At 43.9% G+C, this 24,668-nt stretch overlaps 1 protein-coding gene across 4 annotated transcripts in view; it reads right to left on the bottom strand.

The window, feature by feature from the left end:
* CARD9 (caspase recruitment domain family member 9) overlaps positions 1-24,668 on the bottom strand; it is a 260,551-nt gene that overhangs the window by 127,308 nt on the left and 108,575 nt on the right. For all 4 annotated transcript variants that reach the window (XR_013594687.1, XM_078641905.1, XM_078641907.1 and 1 more), the window contains one exon: positions 951-1,088. Coding sequence is in view for 3 of the 4 variants with exons in the window: in XM_078641905.1 (XP_078498031.1) it covers positions 951-1,088 (138 nt within the window). In the remaining variant the exon portion in view is untranslated. The remainder of the gene's footprint in view (positions 1-950; positions 1,089-24,668) is intronic.

Genomic DNA, 24,668 nt, shown 5'->3' on the forward strand with positions numbered 1-24,668 from the left:
CTCAACAACTGGATCATACCCTACAGACCTACGAGAGCGCTGCGGTCAGAACATGGAAACCTTATCATGATTCCCAGGGTGAAGAAGGCCCGCGCAGGCGGCCGCCGCTTCTCAGTCAACACGGCAAAAAAATGGAACGCGCTCCCCCCGAGTCTCAGAGCGGAACCAGATCTCCTACGATTCAGGAAGTCCCTTAAAACCTTACTTTTCCCCTGAGTCGTCGACATCCCCCACTTCAACCCTTAGGAGCCCGAGGTTTAGCGCTGGGATACTCGTGAGTGACTACGCGCTCTATAAAAACCTAAAAAATAAATAAAAATAAAAAAACAAGGCAGATTTGCATATCTCTGGATCTAATTTGAGGTAGCATGGTAAGTGAAAATGATGGACGGTGATGCTGCCCAGAGCTGAAGCTATGGCCGAGATTAATTCAAGCACTCCACCTGTTCATTGAAAGGCGTGAAGACAGCATACGCAGAGGGTACATGTGGCAGTGGACAGTAGAGAGACAGCAGGACAGGGGCACAGAAAAGAAAACACAAAATGGTGCAGTTGGCAAAAGAAGGGAAAGGGTTGTAACAGACCCTTATTGACAAAGCAAGAAATCCATTATGGTTGGAGGCAGCCTGTAAACAGTGACCAGCAACCATAAATGTTACATGCACCTTGGCCCCAGCACCTCCAGCACAAAAGCAACCAGGCAGCCAGAGAACACAGCAATGATAGCCACCAGGGAGTAAGTTGTGGCCACGAGAGCCCAATATCAGCTTGTACTCCGAGAGCAAAGATGCCCTGGGCTTCTAGGCGCGATTATTGATTCAGCTGTAACCAACAGACCATCCTTATCTTACATCACCATGGATGCATTTAAGAAAAAACATTTCATACATTATATAGAGGATTCTCAAAAACCAAAGCTATCCCAAAAACCAAAGTTGACCCATTGTTACCTATGATCATAGAGAAGACCCGGGCAGGCTCGTTCCCAGTTATTTTCTTGTAGAGCTGCGGGTAATATAGTTCCAAGCTTTCCAGAAAAGCCACATAGCCTTTTTTTCCGGTCCTTTGTAGAAGATCAAGCAGCACGCCTGCAAGAGAGGGAACACTGCAGCGGGTTACTTGGTTTCAGCAAAAAGACATGCATTGTTGAAGAGTGGAATATAAAGAAGGCAGGGAATTAAATGCCACGATGACACCCTGAACACAGGAAAGTACAATATAAACCCAATGCAAAGACACAGCAACATTGTGAGTCTTGGACGAATATCGGAGTGTCCTCCCAGTACCGCCTACTTCTACCTTTCTGACCATCTGTTTTTTTGTTTGATGAAATCCAAACACCAACACTGAGATCTTGGCTTTTCTTTAATTTTCTGTTTTGTTACAGGTCACCTGTAAAAACAAACCTTTGCCAATGCATTGGCCTTGTTCTACTAAGAACGGTCTTGAATGTGTTAGTTTCTTGAGTGCTGTGTGTTAGTGTCTCTGGCCTTAGTCTGTTTGTCTGAGTGCTATGTTACGTCTCTCTGGCCCTCTGCCCCTGTGCCTGTACCTCTGCCCTAATGTCCATGTCTTTCTGTTCCACTGTCCATATCTCTCTCTATGAGGGACTCTAGATCCCTGGCCTGTGACTCCATGTGCCAGTATATGCGTCTCTATGTTCCAGTGTATGTGTCCCTATGTTCCAGTGTACGTGTCCCTTTGTTCCAGTGTCTGTATAAAGCCATACCAGTCTCTTCATTGGCTTGATCCGGTGCCCATGTCTCCCTGTCACATTTCCAAGCCTCCATTTCCTAATGATCATGTCTCCCTGTTCCAATTACTGTGTTCATGTTTCCCTCCCGGGTGTCTCTCTCCTGTTGAGAGGTCTGTTTCTCCTTGTCTCACTGCCATGTCTCCATATACCCCGTCCAAGTGACGGTGTTACCCAAGTATGTGTACAACTTAACCTCCTCGGCATGACTGTTTTATCTATCAGAAGATTCCTCTATCCTTCTGCTGCTTTTTGTATAGAAATTATCAATTTCACTATCCACCATTTATCTTTCCCTGTTGATTAAGGTATTTTACTTCCGCCATCACTACTCAATGGATCCAGCACGTCACTGTTTATCTGTTTACCTCTCTCACCATAAACATGTAGGGAAAATCCATCTGTTACCGGGTTTCCCCCATTTTGTGATTTGAACATCAGGTGTTTCTGACCTCTGCAGTCACAAAGGTCTTCTAAACAATCCTCGTTTTAAATGGAGAGCGGTTTAGGTCTCGCCTAGGCAGCGCTTGCTGTATTCAGGTATGGACTTAAGCACCACCCTTGTTTCCACCCATCTTTTCAATTGGCTCCTGTTACTGTCCTTTGTAAATGGTGGCTTTTGATTTTTTAATAGGTTTAGTAGTCCCTTCTTAGTACCTCCTTTTCTCAAGTTGTAACCTCCCACGAGGCCTGCTCTTTTTACATGTGTTCTTACTCTACATGTTATTTATTATACTGGAGAGGACTATTTTTTTTAGCCGTCCTCTAGCAGCTCCTCCTGAGCTGATGGCTTCCTTAGCTTTCTTCAGCGCGCTTGAAGCTTCAAAGTCGAGCCTTTTAATGCTCTATTGCTTTCCCCCACCTGGCTCACATTTGAAGCGCTGCCCCAACCCTCCAAGCACAAGCACAGTGATTCCCTCCGACCACCCTTTTTATGTGCATCTTGTTCACACGCTCGCTAAGCGTTAGAGCTCAGCTAACGGCTGCTTTCTGATGGCTGCCTTTAATTTTTTTTTTGCACGTGCCACTTCATTTTTATTGCTACCACAGGAACATACCTGGGAGCTTCAAAGTTGGCAGTTGGCATCAAATATTGCTTTTAGTCTCCTGATTCACAGAACACAGAGTTTTTTGTCCCCGCTCCCTTTCCATGTGATTCAAATGAGGCACCATCTGTGCATTATGTCATGGGCGAACATTTAGGCCCTATTTTACAGGCCAGGGCATAAAGTAATCTTTTCAAAGCTTGCCTTTCACGTGGTTGCAACAGTGAAGCTGAACCAACGATCAGCATATTTTGCCTTCCTTCCCTCACACGGCTGCTACAGAGAATTTTTCCTGACATTCTGCAGTTAATGGTGTGTAGTGCATACCATTACAGGATCTGAACATAAGCTATTTATGTGACACGGGACAAAAAGCTCACACATGGCTTGTATTCCTTCCCCCACCTACTAAGAGAGAGAGAGAGAGTTTTCTGTGACCTTACTCACTTATTGTGTTATTCCTCCTGCCACAGAATTCTCAACTGGGGCCCTTATGCTGCGGAGCCAGTGCCTTTTCTATGTAGTACACACTTTTATAATGGACACATACATGTATTCACTATAGTGGAGAAACCGTGCTTTTCGGGACTGTCCTGGCCAGTTCTTCAAGCATCTAATTATTACATGAGCCCCCTTCAAGATTGCACCAAAAATATTGCACTTTAGTCAAAAAAAAAAAAAATTGTCATTAAAGTTGATGTTTCGTGCAGACACGCAGAGGCATAGCGCTAGTAAGAGGAACTCCTGCAGCACTCGAAGACCGGCTATTGTGGAAGAAGCCAAAGGCAAGGCAAGTAATGACTTCATTTGGAAATGAAGTGCTTCCTTATGCGTGGAGCTTGAGTTATACCTTGACTTCTACCACCAGAATCCTATGGTCTTTCCTTCACAAACCACTTTAGCTTGGCACTTTATTTCAATTGATTCGTTCTAAAAGATCAAAAAACACAGCTCTCAGAATGCATTAGTTTGTTAAAGGAAAACATAAGACTGAAAAGCATGGTGCACTCCAATAACCTGTATTTGTGTTGCAGTTCTAAGCAGCAGGGCATTAACTAACCATTTTAACGCATATGTTGGTTTATTTTGCATTTCAGGTCAAGCCGAGTACTTTTATCGTGGGAAGGAATGGTTAGTGAGAGAAAAATGGGCTACTGTGTTAGAAGTCATTGTGGTAGTACAGTAGAGATGAAGATTTCTGTTGAAGTGGGTCATGAGGTTGGGCAGATGTTACGAATATTAATGAGGTGGTATTGTGCGTCGGGGTCTTCCTTACCCGTCTATTGCCCAGTAAAGTTGGACACCTTTGGGTAGTCTGGGTTTTAGCCAGAAATATTTTCCAGGCTTGGCTTTGCAAGCCCATACTTAATGTAAAAATAAAACACAAGTTCAAGAATGCAAACTGCTGTTGGCCAAAAAGCTAGGACTCATTTAACTGTTCACACGTGATGTGGGTCCACTTGGCAGCATCGGCGGTTGAGACGATACATTTGAATAAATGCAGATAACTGCCAAATTAGGTATTTTAAGCAGTTCTTGCTTTTATTTAGACAGTTCTCTAGGTGCGTTTTTTCACTTTTTTTTTTAGCTTGTGCTGCTTTGCATTATAGTATCTGCAGCTCTGCCACTAGAAAGCATGACTGGGAGTCCATAATAGCACATTCCTCATATTTACACTGTACACAATACAACATAAAAACACCCAAAATAAATGCACACTGTGGCACATATCAGCAAACAACATAAATGCACTACACACCATGCCACATAATTCCAATACGCATTTTCACTCAAGCATACACAGTTCTACGCCACAAAATTTCCACTCCACACAATTCCAATACACACCACATAATTCAACCACAAACTACATATTTTAACTACACAACATAATACCACATTACACCTCCAATACACAACACAGATTCCAACAAAATACTAAAAAAGTTAACCGCACACCATATAATTACAATCCACAACATACCACTCCACAATACCATTCCACATAATTAACTCCATAACACACACTATCACTATACATAATTCCACTAGTTAATGCAATTTAATTACTATCCAAATTATTCCACACCATGGCACATATTACCACTACACAACTCCACACCACACAATCCCACAACCCATCTCTACATAGCACTTCCACCAACCCGGTCATCTCTCCCACACACCCAACACCCCCCTCATGCTCCCGGTCTTTTCTCCATACTATCTGATTACACATGCTACCTTCCTGTACCTCAAAGGGCTGTGAAGTGGTCCACCTTTCGAGCCCCTTGCCCCTATCACTCATCACGCCCTCTCTCACACAACTCTCTTGCTCTCTCATGAAGTGGTCCACCTTTCGAGCCCCTTGCCCCTATCACTCATCACGCCCTCTCTCACACAACTCTCTTGCTCTCTCATGCACGCTTCCAGACTGTCTCATATTGGTTCACTTAAGGTCTTCGGATACAGTTTCTTTCCGGTGCCTTTTTTGAATTTCTGTCCTTCACACCCACACTTTCCTCTTCTTTGGGTTTCTGCATGCACAAACGCACTCTTTATAAGTTTTTAGACTGTTCTCCCCTTTTTAGGTTTCGCCTGGAGCACGGAGCTTTAGCTCCGCCTCCAGGAGAAATCTGTAGTCTTCAGTAAGGGACACTTTAATCCGCCCTCTGTTCCATTGGCTAGCTCCATAAATGGAGGCTAGCCATTGGAACAGAGATCTGTCCGTCAAGGCCGGACCAGATTCGGGGGCGTTCCCGCGATTTTTTCGCTCTCCGCCTCTGCGATGTCATCATCGCGGCGGTGGGCGGAGTTTCGTTTTTTTTTTATTCGTTTGTTTTTCCCATTACGCGGCCGACCGCCGCTGGAGGAAGTCGAGGTGAGTGCTGCCGTTCCCTCCCCCCTGCCGCTGTCCGTGAGCCCCCCCCACCCCCCTCCCGCTGGGTCTTTAAGCCGCTCGACTTCCCGAGTATGCTACGGGACATATTACCTTGCCCATCGGATACCCCCACAGCCTCCCTGGCCACTGCACTCGGTGAAAAACCCTCCTTTCCCTTGGCGTGTTCTGTGCGGCTGTCCTGGGCACTGAAGACTGCTTTATAGCGCCTCCCTGTGAACCGGAACTCCTCAAGGCGCTTCCCGCGTGACTTGGCATAGTGCTCCGCTCACTGTGTGGATGGGGCCTGTTGTGTCTGTGTTGTAGGAAGTCAGCGCTGTAATTGGGGAAGCGCCCCTGGCATGCGTGTGACCCCCTGAGCTCGTGACTAGTCGCCATGGTTGGCTCAGAAGGAAAGGCCTCGCCTGGGTAGTGTACATACTTGTGAAACTCCAAGCAGAGGTGGTCCGTTGTCCTGCTCTCTCCCATTTCCCGAAGAAAGGGCTCGTCCTTTCGTATTAAGGCAGCCTGGACTGATGCGTGCGGTGTTTGCCTGGCACACTGTCGGCTCACGTGGCACGGCTCGTGTGCTCCCTGAATTCCTGTCCCCCGCCCGGGACCCCCCCTCCCTCCAGGACTGATGGATATCCTGTACCTGCTGGGCATACTGGTCTCGTGTGCGGTGGGCGGCACCTGGGTGCTGGCCGGGTACCCCATCTGGTGGTGAGTGGCCTCACGCTGGGTCTTGGGTGCGGGTTTTGGGTGGCGGGGGAAGAGGTTCTTCTTTGTCCCCTTTCCCGGAGTTGAATGGTTGAGTGTGTAGACATACATAGACCTGCAAACTGTAGCGCCTCGAGGCGGATTGTCATGAAGGGTGTATACCCACAGAGTTCACAGGAGTTATTTTTGAAGGGCTCTCCCAGTTTGGGTGTTTTTTTATTTACGGCTGGTATTCATAGGCAGCAAAGGTGCCGCCCTGTTCAGCGCACACAAGGGCTTGCAGAGAAAGCAGCGGCAGAACAGACTCGGGGTTTATTTTGTGGCGCTATCTATCATTGCCGAAGTGAGTCGAAAGTGTAAAGTTTGTGAGTAGAAGCCCGCGAGGTAGCTTGTGCCAGTGTCTGTCAGCCCTAGAGTGTGAGTGTACGATCATGTCCGCATTTGAGTGAGTGCCCTGCTGTGAACGAGTGAGTGTCTGGATGCATGAGTGAGTGCGAGTGCGTGACTGTGGATGTGAGTGAGAGCCCATGGGTGCACGAGTGTTTACATCAATGAAAGTATGTTGGCGTGCTTGGGTGGGTAAGTGGAAGAGTGCGTGCGCGTGAGAATGCGTAGATGATGAACACCAGTGTGTGTAAGGCAGAGATTGCCTGGGTTCATGATCACTCTGTTGTGACAGGCAGCTCTCTTCCAAGCGCTTCGATAGATGTATGGAGCGGTAATGCCCCATGGCCTAATCTTGGTTTGTGACTGGATGCAGAAACAAACCGCAATAAACTGTCTAGATAACGAGGTCTGCAGTGAAAGGGCTGTTAATCAATATCCTATGATGCTGCAGCTATTTTATTTTTTAAAAAAAAGTCAGTTCCCGTAACTCGAAAGCACACTGCCAGGAGCTACAACACTAAGGAAAATCCGCTCGATGTCAATAATAAATCCTGTTTGCATAGCAGACAGATAACAAGCATTCTAGAAGACTCCACTTATTAAAACAACAGAAGGACTCAATCCAAACAAATATTAAAGGATGATCATGTGTACCCATTTAATATTCACGCAGATTAGTGGCGTTCGAAAGCTGTGCCAACCTGACAGGCAGGAAAAGCATCAGAGAAAGCTTCCACGCACAGACCAACAATTTGCGATCTCGTTATACTGCAAGCCACAATTTATTCACACATCTTTGATAGTCTTGGGCATATCCATTTCTTTAATAACTCCAAGCCCTCCCTTTTCAGTAGTACAATGTGTTTGCATCACTCTGTGTACTGGCGCTGAGGGGTGAGAGGGGGCGGCTCCCAGGCTAAAGCTGCCGGACACCCTGCTGCTATAAGCGCAATGCGATTTCAACTTTCACTTTTAGAAATCTAACCTCTCAACTCTCAACACAGGTTGGTAAATGGCAGTACAGAACTCTAGATTCATGGCAGCCTCAGTACTTCTGCCATTGGACGGGTGTGCCTGCACCTGTAGTGTCAGCCGTTGGCAATGTAAATAACAATGCCATTTATTTGTAAGTAAAAAAAAAAATGTCATGAGCAAGCCAATAGCTCGAACTTTTCCAAAGGCGAAACCATTGCATTGTAAATGCTTGTTTCTCTTTTTCACACACTTATTCTGCTTTTCTGTCTGGAGCTCATTCACCACTTCGTTCACAAACTAGCTATCCCTCACTATCTTCTCTCTGTCTATTCTATGCAGCTCACATCACTGTCTATTCATCAGGCCACATAATTCCACTACACAAATACACTGCACACCACACAATTCATCAACTAACAATTCAAATTCAACCCACACAATTCCACTCCAAAACACATTGGTAAAAGACACTCATTTACAATGTCTAACTCTTTCAAATGGAAGACCGATTGCATTGCAAATGCTTGTTTTAGTCTGCATTTGTATGCAGACTTCCTGTGCAGCCGTGAAAATGCAGCTATGTGGTACAGAAGTAATAGAAATATCATTTTGCACTGTTACAATAACATCTAAAGTGGTTTACGGAGTACATATTTTTGCAGCCAGGTTCTGTGACAGTCCACTAATATTTAGGAACGGATTAAAGCCTTAATTTGGTTGCTTTTGATATCAACATGCTCTCAAACCAAATTCTCAAAGTATATATATTTGGTATAAAAAAAACATATGATGTTTATACTAGTTTGAGATTATGAAACATTGTGCTTTTCAGCTAAGTCCTTCAGGAACAGCCTCCACGTTCTTGGCTGCGCTCTCGTCGCTTCACAGCTAGTGAGTGCACCCCTATGTCCAGCTACAGCCAGCAGTTGGCAAACAAATGAGAGTTACACCAAGACCAGAATGAAGAGGGGCAACTGGCCCTAGGACGTCCTGATCACAAATGAAGAAGGTTCGAGACGTCAGTCTCTACAAGATGATGCTCCTCTCCTTCTGCTCCTGTAAACAGACCTACCTCTTTCAGCATAAATCAGATGTGGTTCTTCCAATGCTAGTTCTACTACTTCTGGTAACCATGGTTGTGACACCCAAACACTATCTCACAAATACAAACCGACACTCCAGTCTCTGAACCATCATCAAAACCCACTGAATCATCATGAATGGAGGAAAAGCATAACATTCTTTGCTCCACCAATGCTGCCAAATTGTATCCACATCTAAGGCTCCCACTGAAATAATCCCTTAAATGATTTGTTATCTGGATACAGAAAGAACTCTTTCTAAAATAACCCATACTTACTCCTCCTGAAATACACTGGATTCAACTTATCACTGCAATATTCCCAATTGCCTTGAAATTCCCTCCCAAACTACATTCTTTGGACCTAGTAATTCTCCACCTTGAGTGACACCTTGTGTTCTAGACAATAATGCCAACACTCTTTTTAATTCTTTCAACTGTTTCATCCGGTTTCCTCCCAATTGATTTAAATATATACTGTGAATATATTGTTCATAAGCAACAGCATTCTCTTCTGAAAAAATCCCAAAACAGTTTCCAATGCAAACAAACCAGCCTTCAACTCTAAGCAATTTATCTGCCGACTCCTCTCCTCCTTCCATAGGTTTCCCGGTTGCCTAAAGGAGCGCCCCAACCATGACCGCTCACAGCTGATTCCAAAGAAAATCTAGACTTTTCTGCTGTGTCAGGTGATCAAGTCCTCGATTTGCTCACCATCTACTTTTTCTTTTCTGTGGGAAGAACCATGTAGTGGTACGAAACCCTCAGACTGATCCACTATTCGACATATGGGTCAGGTCTTTCAAAACAAGCGGCTGGGAGGCCCTTCTCCTGACCTTCTGATGAAACTATCGCTGTCAAAAAACATGCTTATAGAATTTTTGCTTATATGAATACATTTGGATACATTTTCCAAAACTTTTTGCCAACCTTCACCAAATAAACTGGCTTCTTTATCAGCCAGCTTTAGGCTTATCTTCGTCAACATAGCCTTACAGCTTTCTGAATCATGGCTGTATCTGTGTTGCCTTAAAAACGAAAAGCAGTTTGGCTCCAATTTTCTGATCTCTGGATTTTTCAAAACACTCAAGATTCAACTTTACTTCTTCCACATTCAAATTTTCTTAGTAAAAGATATTCATCCAAATCTAAAAGAGACTACATTTACCTTTGTACTGCTTATTGCACCTTCTCTGCGTGTGTCTTATACAACACCTTTGTGGTGCTTGGAACACCTGCCTCAACCAGCTCTACGGCAAGCTACGCATTTCTGTCCTTTTGCCCAATACTTATTTCCTGTGTTTATCCTTCTTTTTTCTCGGATAACGACCAGAACTCTTTGTCAAAAATATTCACCCTTCTTCTCTTGCCTAAAACAGACTGCACAGCCTCCTTTCCTGAAGTGCTGACTTCTTTCTGCACTACTCTTCCTACAAAATTCTCAAGGACCAACTTTGCCAGCATAGTTATTAATCTAGCAATTGCACCTCATACACAAAGTATATAAAAAGATTCTTGTTTAATATAAGACAAATCTGATCACAACCACACCAACTGTGCTAGCAGGGTGCCCCTCATCCTGTCTTCTTGACCATCTGTCTGTGAACGCCATCTCAGCCAAGCAGACAACTACATTCTAATGCATGCAGCATTCCATAAAAGAAATGGAAGCATGAATGAGCGTGAGAAGCAGTGACAAATCTCTCAACACAATAAATTACTCTCTTTATAATGAAAATAGCAAAAGTTCCTAAAAAGGTATAAATCACTAGAAAAACAATCTCACAAAACTATTAACATTGCCTAGTATTGCTATAGTATCACAAAAATGCACGTTAAGCACAACAAATAAATACTGAAAAAATTAATACACAACAGAACTCTAAAATGTAGATCATCATGTGTGCAACTAATAAAGACCACTATTAGAAAACATAGTTCTTCAAATAGCTTGCCTTCTGCACCACTTTATTCAATCATCGGGGAATTGACATAACGCATACCACAACATTTTGACAACGCAGTCTGAGAAGTCTATCCCTTAGGTGCAACAGTGTTGTCAACACCACTCACACTAGATGTAGTAGTCTGACTGACATATGATTACAACAGATGGATACCAATTTCCGATCATTATTGCCAATCTGACTTACATTCACACAAAAACTGATAGAATTGGGATCATCATTGCAACTGGAAGATATATCAACACTACGAAAAGGTTTTCATTAAACTCACAAAATTTGGATTTTGGATCACCAACATTCTCTTTAGATTTGGCCACAAATCTCTTGGGCCACCATGCTCCATTCTGAAATTTAACAGAACATTTGCTCACATTGATTATTAATGATGATGATATTATATTTGTAGAGTGTTTTATCACCATGAAAGGTGTACTGGCACTTCTAATCAAAATGAAACAAAAAGGAGCCTATCCACACAATCGTTTAAGGAGTGTAGAGCCAGGTTTTCAGTTATTTCCTGACGACCAAGAAATTGTCAATGGAACCCAGCAAAAGGGGGAGAGAATTATATAGCTGCGACGCCTGTAATAGCTCATCAGCCAGCCCATGCCATCCTGAATGTAGGGAGTGTAACGAGATTGGCACTGGCTGAATGCAGTAGGTGGTTAGGCATATAACTGGTAAATCTTGACTTTAAGAAAAGAGGTCCTGTCTGATGTGCAGATTTGTGGACTTTGCAATGGGATTTGAACTTGACCCTTTTTGGTACCCCTATCCAATGTACAATACACGTAGACATAAAAACATTGGACTGCATCTTGAGAGCCATAAAAGGCTTGCAAATCCAGACACCCCCCCCCCCTCCCATCTCCAATCTTGGAATTATCCACATTGGCATGATGTAACCAGTCAGATCTTTTCTAGCTTATCCTTTGCACCGCCATCACTATCTGATTACCAGCATATTATCCCCGACCATGCACTCTTGGATGCAATTTGTCACCAATTTCGAAACGAGTATTTTGAGACATAATAAAAGGAAAAGCTCACACAAGTAGTGGATTGAGAGGCAAATTCCAAAACGTATCACTTAAAAACATCTAAGCTTCCATCCCTGAAAAACCTGCTAGTTAAATGTTTTATGGACTGTACTGGGCAACAGTGAAATGCTTAATAAAAATGTACAAATATTCTTTTATTTCCCGAGACACAAATTTGACATTCGTCATATAATATTTTAAAATGTCCATAAATAACAATTTCTCAAGAATTTAGTGGAAAGCCAACCGAACCAACAGGCATGTTGTGGGTCACAACACCTTTATTAGAAGAATGCCAAACCTCACATGATTCAATGAATAGCTCTGCTAATGCACCCTTGGATGGCTACCAATAGTGTTCATTTAGTTTCTGTGGCAGTCAAACCCTGATACCCTTCGTTAGCAAGGCTAGTCAACCTCAAATGAAAAACAAGCATTTGCAATGCAATAGGTCTCGCATTTGCGAGAGTTGGAGCTATTGGCATTGTAAATGACAATGCCTTTTATTAATTAGTTTTGAAAACCTGCAAGCGGCGCATAAACACGCACTTTGTATGTATAGTCCTTGCTTACAAGAAGCAAGGCTTGCAGTAAAGGAGACTGGCCACCTTGTTTCTCATAAGCAAGGACTATAAGTAGAACGTGTTTGTTTAGGCACAGCTTGCAGGTTTTCAAATGCATAAATAAAAGGCTTTGTCATTTACAATGCCAATAGCTCAAACTCTCGCAAATGTGAGACCTATTGTATTGCAAATGCATGTTTGTGATAGCAAGTACAATCGGTACTGTCCATTGTGATGGACAGTACGGTTTTTAGCAGCCCCCCATTAGTTACTCCTTGTAGACGACAAGGCCGGCAGCTCAGCTTCCGCTGAATCTATGCAACATATGTTTTTAATGTACAATCAGTGATTATCAAGTAATTTAATTTATTTAAAACGCCCTTAGACTAAAGCTGCTACTGAATTATTAGTCTCAAACACTTTTGTTGTGTTAAATGTAGTTGTTATACTGTCTATAGCTTTGTAGATCATTCTTGTCAATACATTCAGATGTCTCAACACTGAAGTCAGGAACACCTGCCGGCCTCATTAACTAGTAGCACGCATGGTCACAACAGAACTCAATTATACCTAGGCATTACAGTTGAGTGCCTACATCATTTCAGCAAGACACGCGGTTAAAGATGTCATAAGTCACTTGTAATAAGGAAATTATAGGCAGGCTTTTATAAAGGTAATTCAAACTCCCACTTTTATAAAGGTAATGCAAACTCCCATGTTAAATATTAATTATTGCACTTTAATGTCGCGTTTATCCAAAGCACATCAGAAAAATATTTGAAAGCTGCATGCCTAAAAAGATATATTTTTTTTAACATTGTAGCTGTCGAGTTCTTATCAATTGTGTCCTTAAATTGTGTAAAAGTAATGCTTAGGAATTATAGAAGTGCGTTTTGAAGCGCTGTATGAAAAAATAATGACATTAATATTACAACTACCGGCTCCTGAAATCTATGATCGTGTCCTTTCTCTGGGGAACGGGCCGACGCAGAGTAGCTCTTACAACACTGATGAGACCTAAACCAGAAGGGGGATTAGCTGTCCCCGACTTTGAAGTGTATTATTTAGCGGCTCAATTACAGATATACATCCAGGAAATAGCACGCGAGTTCAGAGGACCGGAGGATAGACGGGGCCTAGGAATACCTAGACATGTGCTCTCTTATATAGCAATGCAGCAAAGATTAGTCCTTCGTGACCTCACGCAAGAGGAACAAACAATTAGACTATGCTGGAACCGGACACAACGTAGGGCGGGCGTGACTCACCCATATGCCGTCAAAATTCCACTGGGGATGCTAACAGTACTGCCACATGGCGGAGATTGGTCACAGTTGCAGAAATGGGAGGAGGCGGGGATCCAAGTTCTGGGAGACCTTTATGAAGACGGAACGCTACTGCCGTTTCCGACGCTCTTAGATCGATATGAACTACCTAGGGGAGACTTTCTGCTGCATTTGGCACTCACACGTGCAATACAAGCACACTGGAAGGAGGGGCTCAACGAACCAAAAACGACGATGGCCTGCCAATAGACCATGATGGCAGCGGGAACGGTTAAGGCAGTTACGTGCCTTTACTCCAGAATGACTAACGAGGGATTGCCTCCTCTAGAGACGCTAAAGGGTAAATGGGAGGCTGATATAGGGAGAGAAATTCCCGAGACAGTATGGGCACAACTGCTGCGACGGGCTTGGAAGAGCACGCGTAATGCGCGATTTCAACTAGTCCACTTCTACATCCTCCATCGGGCATACCTGACCCAGGGAAAGATCAAAAAATACTTTGCTGTAGATTCCGCAGGCTGCCTCAGATGTAAGGCAGTTGGTGTAGAGCTCGATCACATGCTATGGACATGTCCTAGTCTAAACCTTTATTGGAAAATAGTGGGTGATACTCTTAATGAGGTGACAGAGCAAGACTTGAGGTTTGACATGGCTGTTGGGGTCCTCCATTGGGGTCCTCCATTGGTGTCCACATACCCCTAAAAAATAAGATTACAAGCAAATTCATAGACATGGGGCTCATCCTTGCGAAGCGCGAAATTACACGACACTGGAAGGCACAGACTGGTCCTGCGGGTGCTAGATGGCGCAATGAGTTCCTTAAATGGGCTGGTGGGGAGAGCACACTGAGGTTTCAATCGGCACGACGACAGCAGAATGACAAGGCTTTGGAGATGGCACAAGCGTGGGAGGCCCTGGTACAAACACTGCGTGACTATGACACACGACACGACCCGGAGGACTAACACTATGACTGGACTTTACCCCTATAACACGACAGGTACACTGCATGAACCCTTACCTGACGGCTCCTGTGCTTCAGAACCACAATTACTGCAATGTAAACCATGCACCGATGGTGGAACCGGGGGGGGGGGGGGAACTTTAGCATCTTCTTGAATACTAGGGGCAAGAAAGGGTAGGACTGCCCTTCCTTGAGATTTTATACCCTTGACCCTGTTCATACTGGGGTCCACTATTTAGGACTCTATTGTAAAGACCCACTTACATACGATGGGGTGATATGGGAAATGCAACAATTTGATGTGTGTTTTGTGACAAAAAAAACAATAAAAATTTGTTTAAAAAAAAAAAAAAAATATATATATATATATATATATATATATATATATATATATATATATATATATATATATATATATATATTACAACTACTGTTAAAAACACTTTTAATACTAACAATCCTGCTGTTAGTAACGTCATTAATGTTTGCACCGGCCCATAAAGAGTACTTCTTTAGCACTGGCAGACGCTCACTCATGTCAGAACAGCCAGTAATATATATATAGAAATTCACACATCAATACATAGTAATGCAAGGCTTGCGCTTTGCTTATGGCTTCCTGATCCGGTCTCCTTTGGTGTATCTGTGATCAGTCATCGGTAGAGCCCCATGGCTGCCCACTTCGAGGACCGAGCATGCATCGTCATGTTGGAGCTGAACACATGCTTTGGTTGAGGCTGGCAGTGCACCGCTGCACTCTAGAATGTGTAAGGAACGCTTTCGGCTCCACATACTCCCAAACCACCATTAAAGCCCCCTTTCAGCTAGGAGAGGAGTCCTGGGCTGAGACAGCCCCGACTATGAAAGCAGTCTGAGAGGTCTGCCTCAAGCCTTGCATATTGCCTCATTTCTATGGTGTGAGATTAAAATATAGAAAGGCAAATGACAGCGACGCCGTGAAAGCCCCTAAATTCATGCCATGCGGGCAAGGCCAGCACCCACATTTAGGTCATATTTTCCCTTAAATATCAGTAAACATTTGTAAGTGTGCAGCTCACCCTGTATTTAAGTCCGCGTTTTTTGGAACCCTTCAGCCACACGTGTCCGAATTCTACCTTTATTTTTGCAGAGTGATCTGGTTTAGCTTTCACTAACGAATTAATATAAAAGATGACATTCGACTTAAAAAACTGCCCCAAATATGGTTGTAAGAGGAAACTTCGAAACCGAGACAAAGCTACATTAGGATGAGGCACATGTACCATACCGCAGCCAGCCTCCATTACAGCTACAATGAAAGAGAGGCTGCGAGGCGCACATTGATTGGCTGCTCGTCGCTAACTCCAATTACCGCGTTTAAATCTGCCATCACTTCCGTATGGGAAGCATTCATTATTCACGTATTTCAGAAGCAGGTGCTGCTCCTTATGCAGAGAGCTATGGTGGGTGATGTGCACCAGGGAGCACAAGGGGATGAGCAGCAGTGCAACATGAGTGACGCAGCTCACAGGAGGAATGGATTATGCGTCTGTAGCGTGCTGTGGTTCAGGGCAGCACTGATGGCTACATTCTGAAATACCAAAAGCCAAAATATGAGAAAGGGTCCCAGGGGAATTAGTATTTATAGACCTGCTTGTATCTTGTCCCCCAACTGTACTATTCAATAACACACGAAAGATACCAAGGGTCTTTTAAAATTTACATTATGGCGTTACCTATTAGTGGTATCCGGACTCAAACATACCAAGAGGTTATCCAAGAAGTGACAGAGGAGAGAGAAATGAGGGATCAAAACAAAAGAAAGAATACCCATCATCCCACCCATTGGCGGAGCTTCATCTGGTTTTTTTTTTGAAAAGATGGTATCCGCTAGACACCTCCTCAGAGTGTTTCTTGAGGATTGCTAGTATAGGATCATCAAATTAGACCATCAACCAATAGATGAGAGTTTTAAGGCTGAAGGGGCAAGTTGCAGTGCTCAGAAAGTGTGAAAAGTATGAACAAATATAGTGGTGATATAAAAATACCTGTTTTGATGTCTAAGAAAGCTTTATTAGGTGCGACCATCAAGACGGCATATTTAAAAACAGAGTGAAAATAGTATGTAAAAAATTACTATTCATCAAAGATTATAGTTGGTCGACATGTTTCAGCCCCCACGGGCTTTCATCAGGACCTATGATGTACACTACTGCAACACTTACCACAAGACGTGATAATCAGTGTAGATTATGTAGACCTACCAGTTGTGAAGTAGTCTCATATCTTAATTTCAAAACCTCTCCTATGATAAAGGAAACAAAAAAAGAACATACACAAAACAGAGCAAGTGTCAAAATTAAAGAAACGCATCTGATGAGTTATGCTGGATGTCTCCACATCTGGTATATTCCACTCACCCATAAATGTAGGGGGGGGGGAACGACCTCACCTCGCCTGGCGCTCGCTCAGGACAAAGAGGCCACGCACTGGATCAAGATAAAAATATAAAAAGTTGTATGTGACATGTGTACATTTATGCCAAGGTGTACTTAATACAATGGCTATGTGACTCGAGATTCAAAATGAAACAAAAAGGCAGAAACCCAGGTCTTTGGCATCAGTGACTGGGGGACTCTCTATGCGTGACAGATTCTTACATGCTAAAATTGTAATTACATTTCAAAAGAAGAAATGAACAAGTGCTACATCGAACACCTCTTGAAGTCAATTGCCTAAGAGTAAATATTCAAGGCGAGGTGTGTCCAACAACAAAATTTAAAAATATAAAGACTTTGCAAAGTAGCACATCTCTTGGATATAGAATAACATATCTAGAAAATGACCCAAAGCTAACGCGGCAGCACAGCTTGACGCAGCCCTTACTCACCTTTCCGTCGTTACCTCGGTCTGGCATCTGAGCCGAGGGGAAGGTGGCGAGGCTGTATAGAGCTGCGGGTTAAAACTACCTTGGGCGGACCAGATAGAGAGCTCTCTACAAAGTCAGCCATGTAATGATTGGCTCTTCATTGACACCATGACGCTAAAGCAGAAAAGCCATCATGTAAAACGGAATCGGAGACAAGAAGACCAGTAGCAGCACGGCTGTTCTGAATGGACAGACCAAAGCGGTTAGGACCCTATGGGAGCCGGTATATGAAATAACGCCGCTCGTACTCAAAGAAGTGCTCCGATTGGTAGATAGCACAAACCGGAAACTTCGGGCCGGAAGATAAACAGTCTGGCGGCCCTCCGTATCATTGTGAACTAGGAAAGGACCTGGGGCGGACCAAAATGGAAACAACACATTTTAGTATTCAAGTGCGCTGGTTGGTTGTACTCACAAACCGGAAAGGCATCTACACCGGAGAGTGAATTAGCCGGTAAGTAAACTGGAAGAAAACAGGGAGCAAAAAACGCTGTCTCATGTATTACCCCGCTCGTACGTATGGACGTACTCGGATAATGAAAACCCATAGTTTATAAATAAGGTACGCTGGTTAATTGAAGTCACAAATATCGGAGAGTGCACAAACCGGAAGGTGAATAGGGAGTAGGACTGGTATGTCCAGCAACGGAGAACCGATAAAACCGGCATTATGTAGATAGCTTAACACGATGTGGTGTATTAGTTTCTTAAGATCATTTCATAATACCCATTATCCTGTTTATACATTGTAACACAAACCGGTGCATGTTAAATAGAGTGAAACTAACTTAGCCAACACTCTGTATGTGTTCTGATGTACGAGTGTAAAAGGCCTTACAAATGAATTTGTTACCCTCAGAAGTTCTTTAAGGGTTTGGTTCTTAAAACAACTGGTTCATGTTAGGTTTAGACAGCCATAACCGAAATAGCTATGAACAGTCGGTCTAGATGTTGACCTATAGAGTAAAAGTTATTCTCGCTCGTTGTCTGTTACATGCACATATAGCACCAATTAACTAGCTCTAAAGGCTAGTCAGAGTGATAAGGGTAAGTTATTATAGCTGTAACCACAGTATGTCGTCATTTAACCCCTCGGCATCACATTTAAGTTTGAAAATCCATTTTTGTTCTTTCCTGAGCAGGAAGTGAGACATATCACTCACATGTGGGGGTATAAATGGCTGTTCCAAAACTAGCCATTCCAGCTCGTCTGCAGAGTGTTTCATAGTGAGAAAGTGGGACGTCATCCGGGTTGCTTGTTTATTACGCCTGATGGTGCTTTTGTGTTCTTGTATTCTCAGTTTTATTTTCCTCGTTGTCATCCCTATATAACGAAGGGCACATGGGCAGGTAATCTGATAGATAACCTTTTCGCTATTGCAATTTGTGTGTTGTTTTAACAGCCAAGGGCGTGCTGTACCAACATCTACTGATAATGTTTTCTTGGTCTGAGGACACACCGAGCAATTGCCACAAGGATGATGTCCTTGTACCGGAGGAAGATTCCACAGTGTCGGTGTGGTTTCATGGATGGTATGTCTGGGTCTAGTATGAACCAATTCGTCTCTCAGATTGGCACTTCTCTTGAAGGAGAAAAGGGGCAACGGAATATTGTCCCCTGCACCATTCAGAATGCGCCACTTCTGTCTAATGATCTTCTGGATCCTCGATGATGCAGTGCTGAAAGTGGTGACACACGCTAATCTGTTAAGAGGGGGTTTTTCAACAGGTGGTGCAAGTAGTGCCTCTCGGTGGTTGTTGGAGGCCCTTTTACACGATTTTTTGATCAACGTGCTCGGGTATAAGCGTTGCTTAACCACTTCCATGCTAATGACAAGGTCAGCTCGTCATGCAGTTTACTGGAGCTGTGCTTATGACGAGCTGACCTTGTCATGAACAAGGCAAATTTGGAGCTTTCAGCACCCAGCGGGAAAAGCCTTAGCAGCCAAGGTGTTAAGTTTGTTGGATAGGTCTCTAGCTTGGATTTGAAAATCTGGTTTTTCAGAGCAATTCCTTCCTGAGAAACTGCCCGAAGGGTAAATTTTCTCGCAGTCCAACAAGTACCGACTTGCACCCACTTGGGTGATCCACTAAAGAACCACAAGTACCAGAGTCCCGAGGGGCGATCCGGAGGAGGGGCTAGCGGTGTGCGCTCCATTGATGACTAAACACAATATGGCTCCCTTGAGTTTTGGGCCGACGGGCTCTTGGACGACGCACCTGCGTGCCGGTTCTGGCATCAAGGCCTTTGACTGTTGTGTGGCGGCCTTCTCTTCCACCCCTAACGATCTTTCTCTACTGATGAGGGAAGTTATCCCGAAACCCGAGACATGTCTCGGGCGATATCCTAAAACCCGGGACATGTATCGGGTCTAGAGATTCATCAGTCCAGCAAGTACCGACTTGCACCCAGTTGGGTGATCCACTAAAGAACTACAAGTACCAGAGTCCCGAGGGGCGATCCGGAGGAGAGGCTAGCGGTGTGCGCTCCATTGATGACTAAACACAATATGGCTCCCTTGAGCTTTGGGCCGACGGGCTCTTGGACGACGCACCTGCGTGCCGGTTCTGGCATCGAGGCCTTTGACTGTTGTGTGGCGGCCTTCTCTTCCACCCCTAACGATCTTTCTCTACTGGTGAGGGTGAGGTCACTTGAGACCGGGAGCAGCAAGAGTACCAAAGGGCAAGCCACTACTCCAAATTCCGAGCCTGTTGCCTCACCCCTCCTCCGTCACCAAGCAAAGCGTTTCTGCCCAGCACTCTTGCTGTGGAAGGTCCAGAGGCCATATTCCAGAGGCCATATTCCAGATGCCATGAAAAGCGCATGGTCAGCCCTTGTGCTGCCTGTTCTTCTCCAATCCCTCGCCATCCGGGATTTGTTGCCCAAGTGGTGGGGTTTGTAATCCTTCAGCAATCAGGTCCACAAATGAATGTTTAGGGTGTGGTTCGAATACCTTTCTAGCTCATTGTGCACGATGTCCTAAGATTAAAATTGAATACCTCCCTATTGAAAACAGCCAGCATGGACACATACCACCTGAAGACGAAGGATCAATAAATACTCAGGCGCACCGAGAGAGGTCTTCACAGATAATGCAAACACAACATAACAGGCAAAGCCATCAAAGCCATCAAGACACTTGCATCTTTAGAAGGAATGAGACTTATTTCCTCAAGGAGTTCTCTCGGAGTTATCCAATGTAAATTTAAACTAGTCCATAGCACAAAACAAACAAATCTCTACATCACTAGTCCCCTATTGCAGGTCTTTGGTGTTCGCTCACCAACTAGCAATGTTCAGAATAACTGGCTCTCAGGTACTCTAACAAATCTTAAAATTCCAGGGTAACCACTCCCTTCATAGAGAAAGCGGGTTGCCTTTGGTTGCGTCCTCATGGGAGGAATGCATGTGCTTCTATATTGTAACATCCCAGTGAGGATTAGTTCTATTTCTGTTCTTCTCTTACGCAATAAGGATCTGCTTTCCTTCTATGTAAAGAGGCTTTAAAAGACACCTTTTATAGTGGAGAAGTGTTACACGAGAAACTAGGTCACATGTTCTCACGCCTTAACTTTACTATAATGTGTAATTATCAAACTGTAGACAATAAAAGGTACTTGAAAGTGAAACATGGGTTTGTTTTTTTGCCTCATTAAACAATTAATTTTCTGGAATTACAGACTGTGGATGGAATACATTTACAGTAATTTACATACTACTTCTGAGGGATACAAACTGTGAAAGAATAGGTAGCCATGTCAGCTTTTATGTCAAGCAATAGGGCCGTAGCAATAGTGTTCGTCAGTTAACAAAAAGAGAACTAGGTTACCGACCTGAACATCTGTTCATCACTACTTCTGAAACAAAGTAGTAGTTGCTGTCTGACCAGTGGACAAATATAGTGTTAATAAATAGGATGCTGTTTTTAACCATGCATGGACAAAGGACAGTGTGTACTTAACTAATAAGTGATGTTTTTTGTAATAGTTTGTCTCTTAGGAGTTCTATTATTGTAAGAAAAGAGATCTCAAACCCAGTAAACCGAGAGTCCTTCCCAAAGGCTATAAGAATGAAAGTGTGTTACTGCCTTCGATGGATGCACCAGGCACACTGTGTGTAGAGTCTTCTGTCGGGCCAACTTCTTCTGTACTAATCCAGGAGCTGCTGTGGTAAAATAAAAAAAACAGCAAAAGCCAGTTCATAATGCATTGATGGCTTGGCACACCTGCTGGCACTTTTATTTTTACACATCAGACCCCCAAAGCAGGAGTCTTGTCACAAAAAAAATAAAAAGAAATCGAATGCCCCCGAAGCGCTGAGAATGTAACCAAAACAAGAGGGGTATTGCAACATTTTTATGTCTTGGTCTGCCATGCTGTCCATGGTGATCCTTGACAGAAAACAAGCCAGTGGGTAATGCACCGACAAGGCTACCCTAAATAGTTTGGCCTTTCTGATGTAATTTCAACTGGTGCTTGTTCCTGAATTTTATGTTAAAAAAGTAGGAGTGCATTGCTCCATGCAAATTAATCCTGATAACATTTGAATTTACTGAGAGCAGAGCTAAATTTTGATTAACAAATACAAATTGAATTTAAAATGTTTCTAAACGATACGAATACATTAGTTAGATTATTTTTAGGTTTGAAGATAAAACATTGAAGCAGTTTTGTACGGAACTAGCTACTACACGGAGTAATAGATTAATTAGTCCTTGTTTAAGAAAGGCTCGTTTTTAGGTCGAGTCTAGAGCAGCGTATGCGCTGCATGCTCGACTTTAGTAAGGGGGTTTTCAAAGTGCTACCACTGGCCTCAAGCCTGCATGCACGCGCGCAGCTGCCATGTGGGTTTCTTTCAAGGCTCATTAAGCCATGCGTGCCTCTCTTCACGCTTCAATTCCCTCCCCCTCCCCCACCACAGATCGCGTCACTCTGCTGGCCTCAACTCCCCCCAGCCTCACCCGCCTCTCTATACTGCAGCAGGACGGAATTTTCTATTGCCCGCATCCATTACTTCCCTTACACAAGTTGGCTCCTTCCCTGGCACTTGCTGCATAGCCACTCCCTTACAGTCTCACATTCATGCGCTGTTGAATTTCAAACCAGTCTCAGTCAGCATGTGTAAAGTCATGAGAAGAATTGAGAGTTGCACTTTATGCAAAAACACACACGCACGCACCACTTGTGTACTTGTTTTCTCTCTCTCTCCTGGTCTCTCACTTACTGCCCCTATATCTCTATCTCTTCATTCCGCTCTCTTTCCCGGTCTCTCTCGCTCTTCTGGAGTGTTTTTTAAATATATAGCGCAAACTCTACTGACAGATATTGGAGCCCTGTACATGAGCGCCCAATTACATTACACAAGATCGCACACCTTCATGTTTCTCTCTCTCTCCTCCCCCCTCGTTGACTCTTACTCTCTCGCACACTCTTCTCCTTCACATTGTAAGGGCTCTTTCCCAACACCTCACCCCAACACCCCACCCCCACACCTTTACCCCCCACCCTCACCTGACTTTACTCACTCCCAATTTGATCTTCCTCATACACTCGCATTCGGGAGTCTCACCTTCCCTATTTTCTACACCGCCGAGCTTTCTGTGTTAGTCCAGCCGTTTCTTTCTGTCTTTGTTTAATGTCTCCTGCACAGAACGGCTTTCCTCTCAGATTATTTTTCTGCTTTTCTCAATCTTGTTGCTAAGAACTGTCAGATGGTTGGAGAGAGGGGCGCGTGGGGAGCAAGGCAATCTTTTTCCCCATTGAGAGCAGAAACTCGGTGCTGACATTGTATATGCAACCCATGTTATTTCTAATATCATTATCAGCCGTAAGCTAACAAATGCCAAAGTAAAATATACTCCACCCCTTGTGAGTTCTGTTCACAGCAATCTCCGTTGTGTTGATGGAAATATTTAAATAATGGATAGGGTAGAAAGATCCAGCTCCCCCCAACCCCCTCCCCCCCAGAGCATTTTTAGACAGAGCACCGATTATCTCCTTTGCTGGGTGTACCTTCCGCGTGTTGGGAGTGACAAATAAGTGAAAATGCCTGTTTGAGCTGTCTTGGCTGGACCTTTCGCTCTTACAAGAACTGATCCTGTAGTCTCAATAAGAGAGGTTGGACTGTCCGTTAAATGTAAGTCGAGGAAAAGACATGGCAGTTGTTTCTTCCTCTCATTTAGCCAGTTTCTTCTTCAGATGTCCCAGCAGCATCAGCAAAAGCTCCTTCTGTGCTTGAAAAGCCAGTGTGTGCGTGCAGTTCATATAGCGCTTCCACTCACACCCATGTTTGCAATTTGCATTAATCCCAAGTTATTCTTCACATAGTTTTGCAGTTATCCTTGCAATTCATGCCTCAGTTGCCTTCATGGACTCCAGTGACTGCACTGGTTCCTGTACATCTAAAGCCTCGTTGCTAACATCCCTCCTCAGCCCAAAAATAACTGTGGCCCAGATGTATTTGCTGTCCCAAATCCGCGGCAGTATTCTAAAATTTTATCCTGTGACTACAAGAGAAGAAATACCATACGCCGGAAATATAGAGTCCAGTTTGCTGCCATATCCTGCTTCCCCAATCCAGATGCATACGTTTGGCATTTGTATAACTGCGTGTTATTTAAGCCATACGTGCTCCGAAGGTGCATGGCTAAACACTTATAAGATCCCAAAGGCAAGACCTATTGGCTACGCCAATGCTTGCTGCCATCAAGCTGCTATGCAGAGTTGGTATATTGGAAAGACTACAGACGAGAATTCTTTAATTGAGGGTTTCATTTATCAGCCTCCTTTGTATTTAGCGTGCAGTGCCGTAGGTCAGCAGTTGTTGAATACTAAGCCAGAACAGTTTCTGTTCCACTTCATGCCTCTTTCTTTCTTTCCATCCTGTCTCTTCATCTCACCTTACAGATCGTTTTTCATCACTGCTTTCTCCCATTATCACTGTTTTCCTATCTTTCTGTTATTCCTTTTTTTGCCTTATTTTGGGTCTTGTTCTGGGCCAAAGTCTGAAGATGAAAAATAAGCCCTCGTCACAAAAATTGGTGACTGTGCCCACCATCTGCAACCATCGGCACAAATTAAGCACTTGCAAAACACCCTGA

The sequence above is a fragment of the Lissotriton helveticus genome, chromosome 5_1, assembly GCF_964261635.1.
Source record: "Lissotriton helveticus chromosome 5_1, aLisHel1.1, whole genome shotgun sequence".
Taxonomy (NCBI): domain Eukaryota; kingdom Metazoa; phylum Chordata; class Amphibia; order Caudata; family Salamandridae; genus Lissotriton; species Lissotriton helveticus.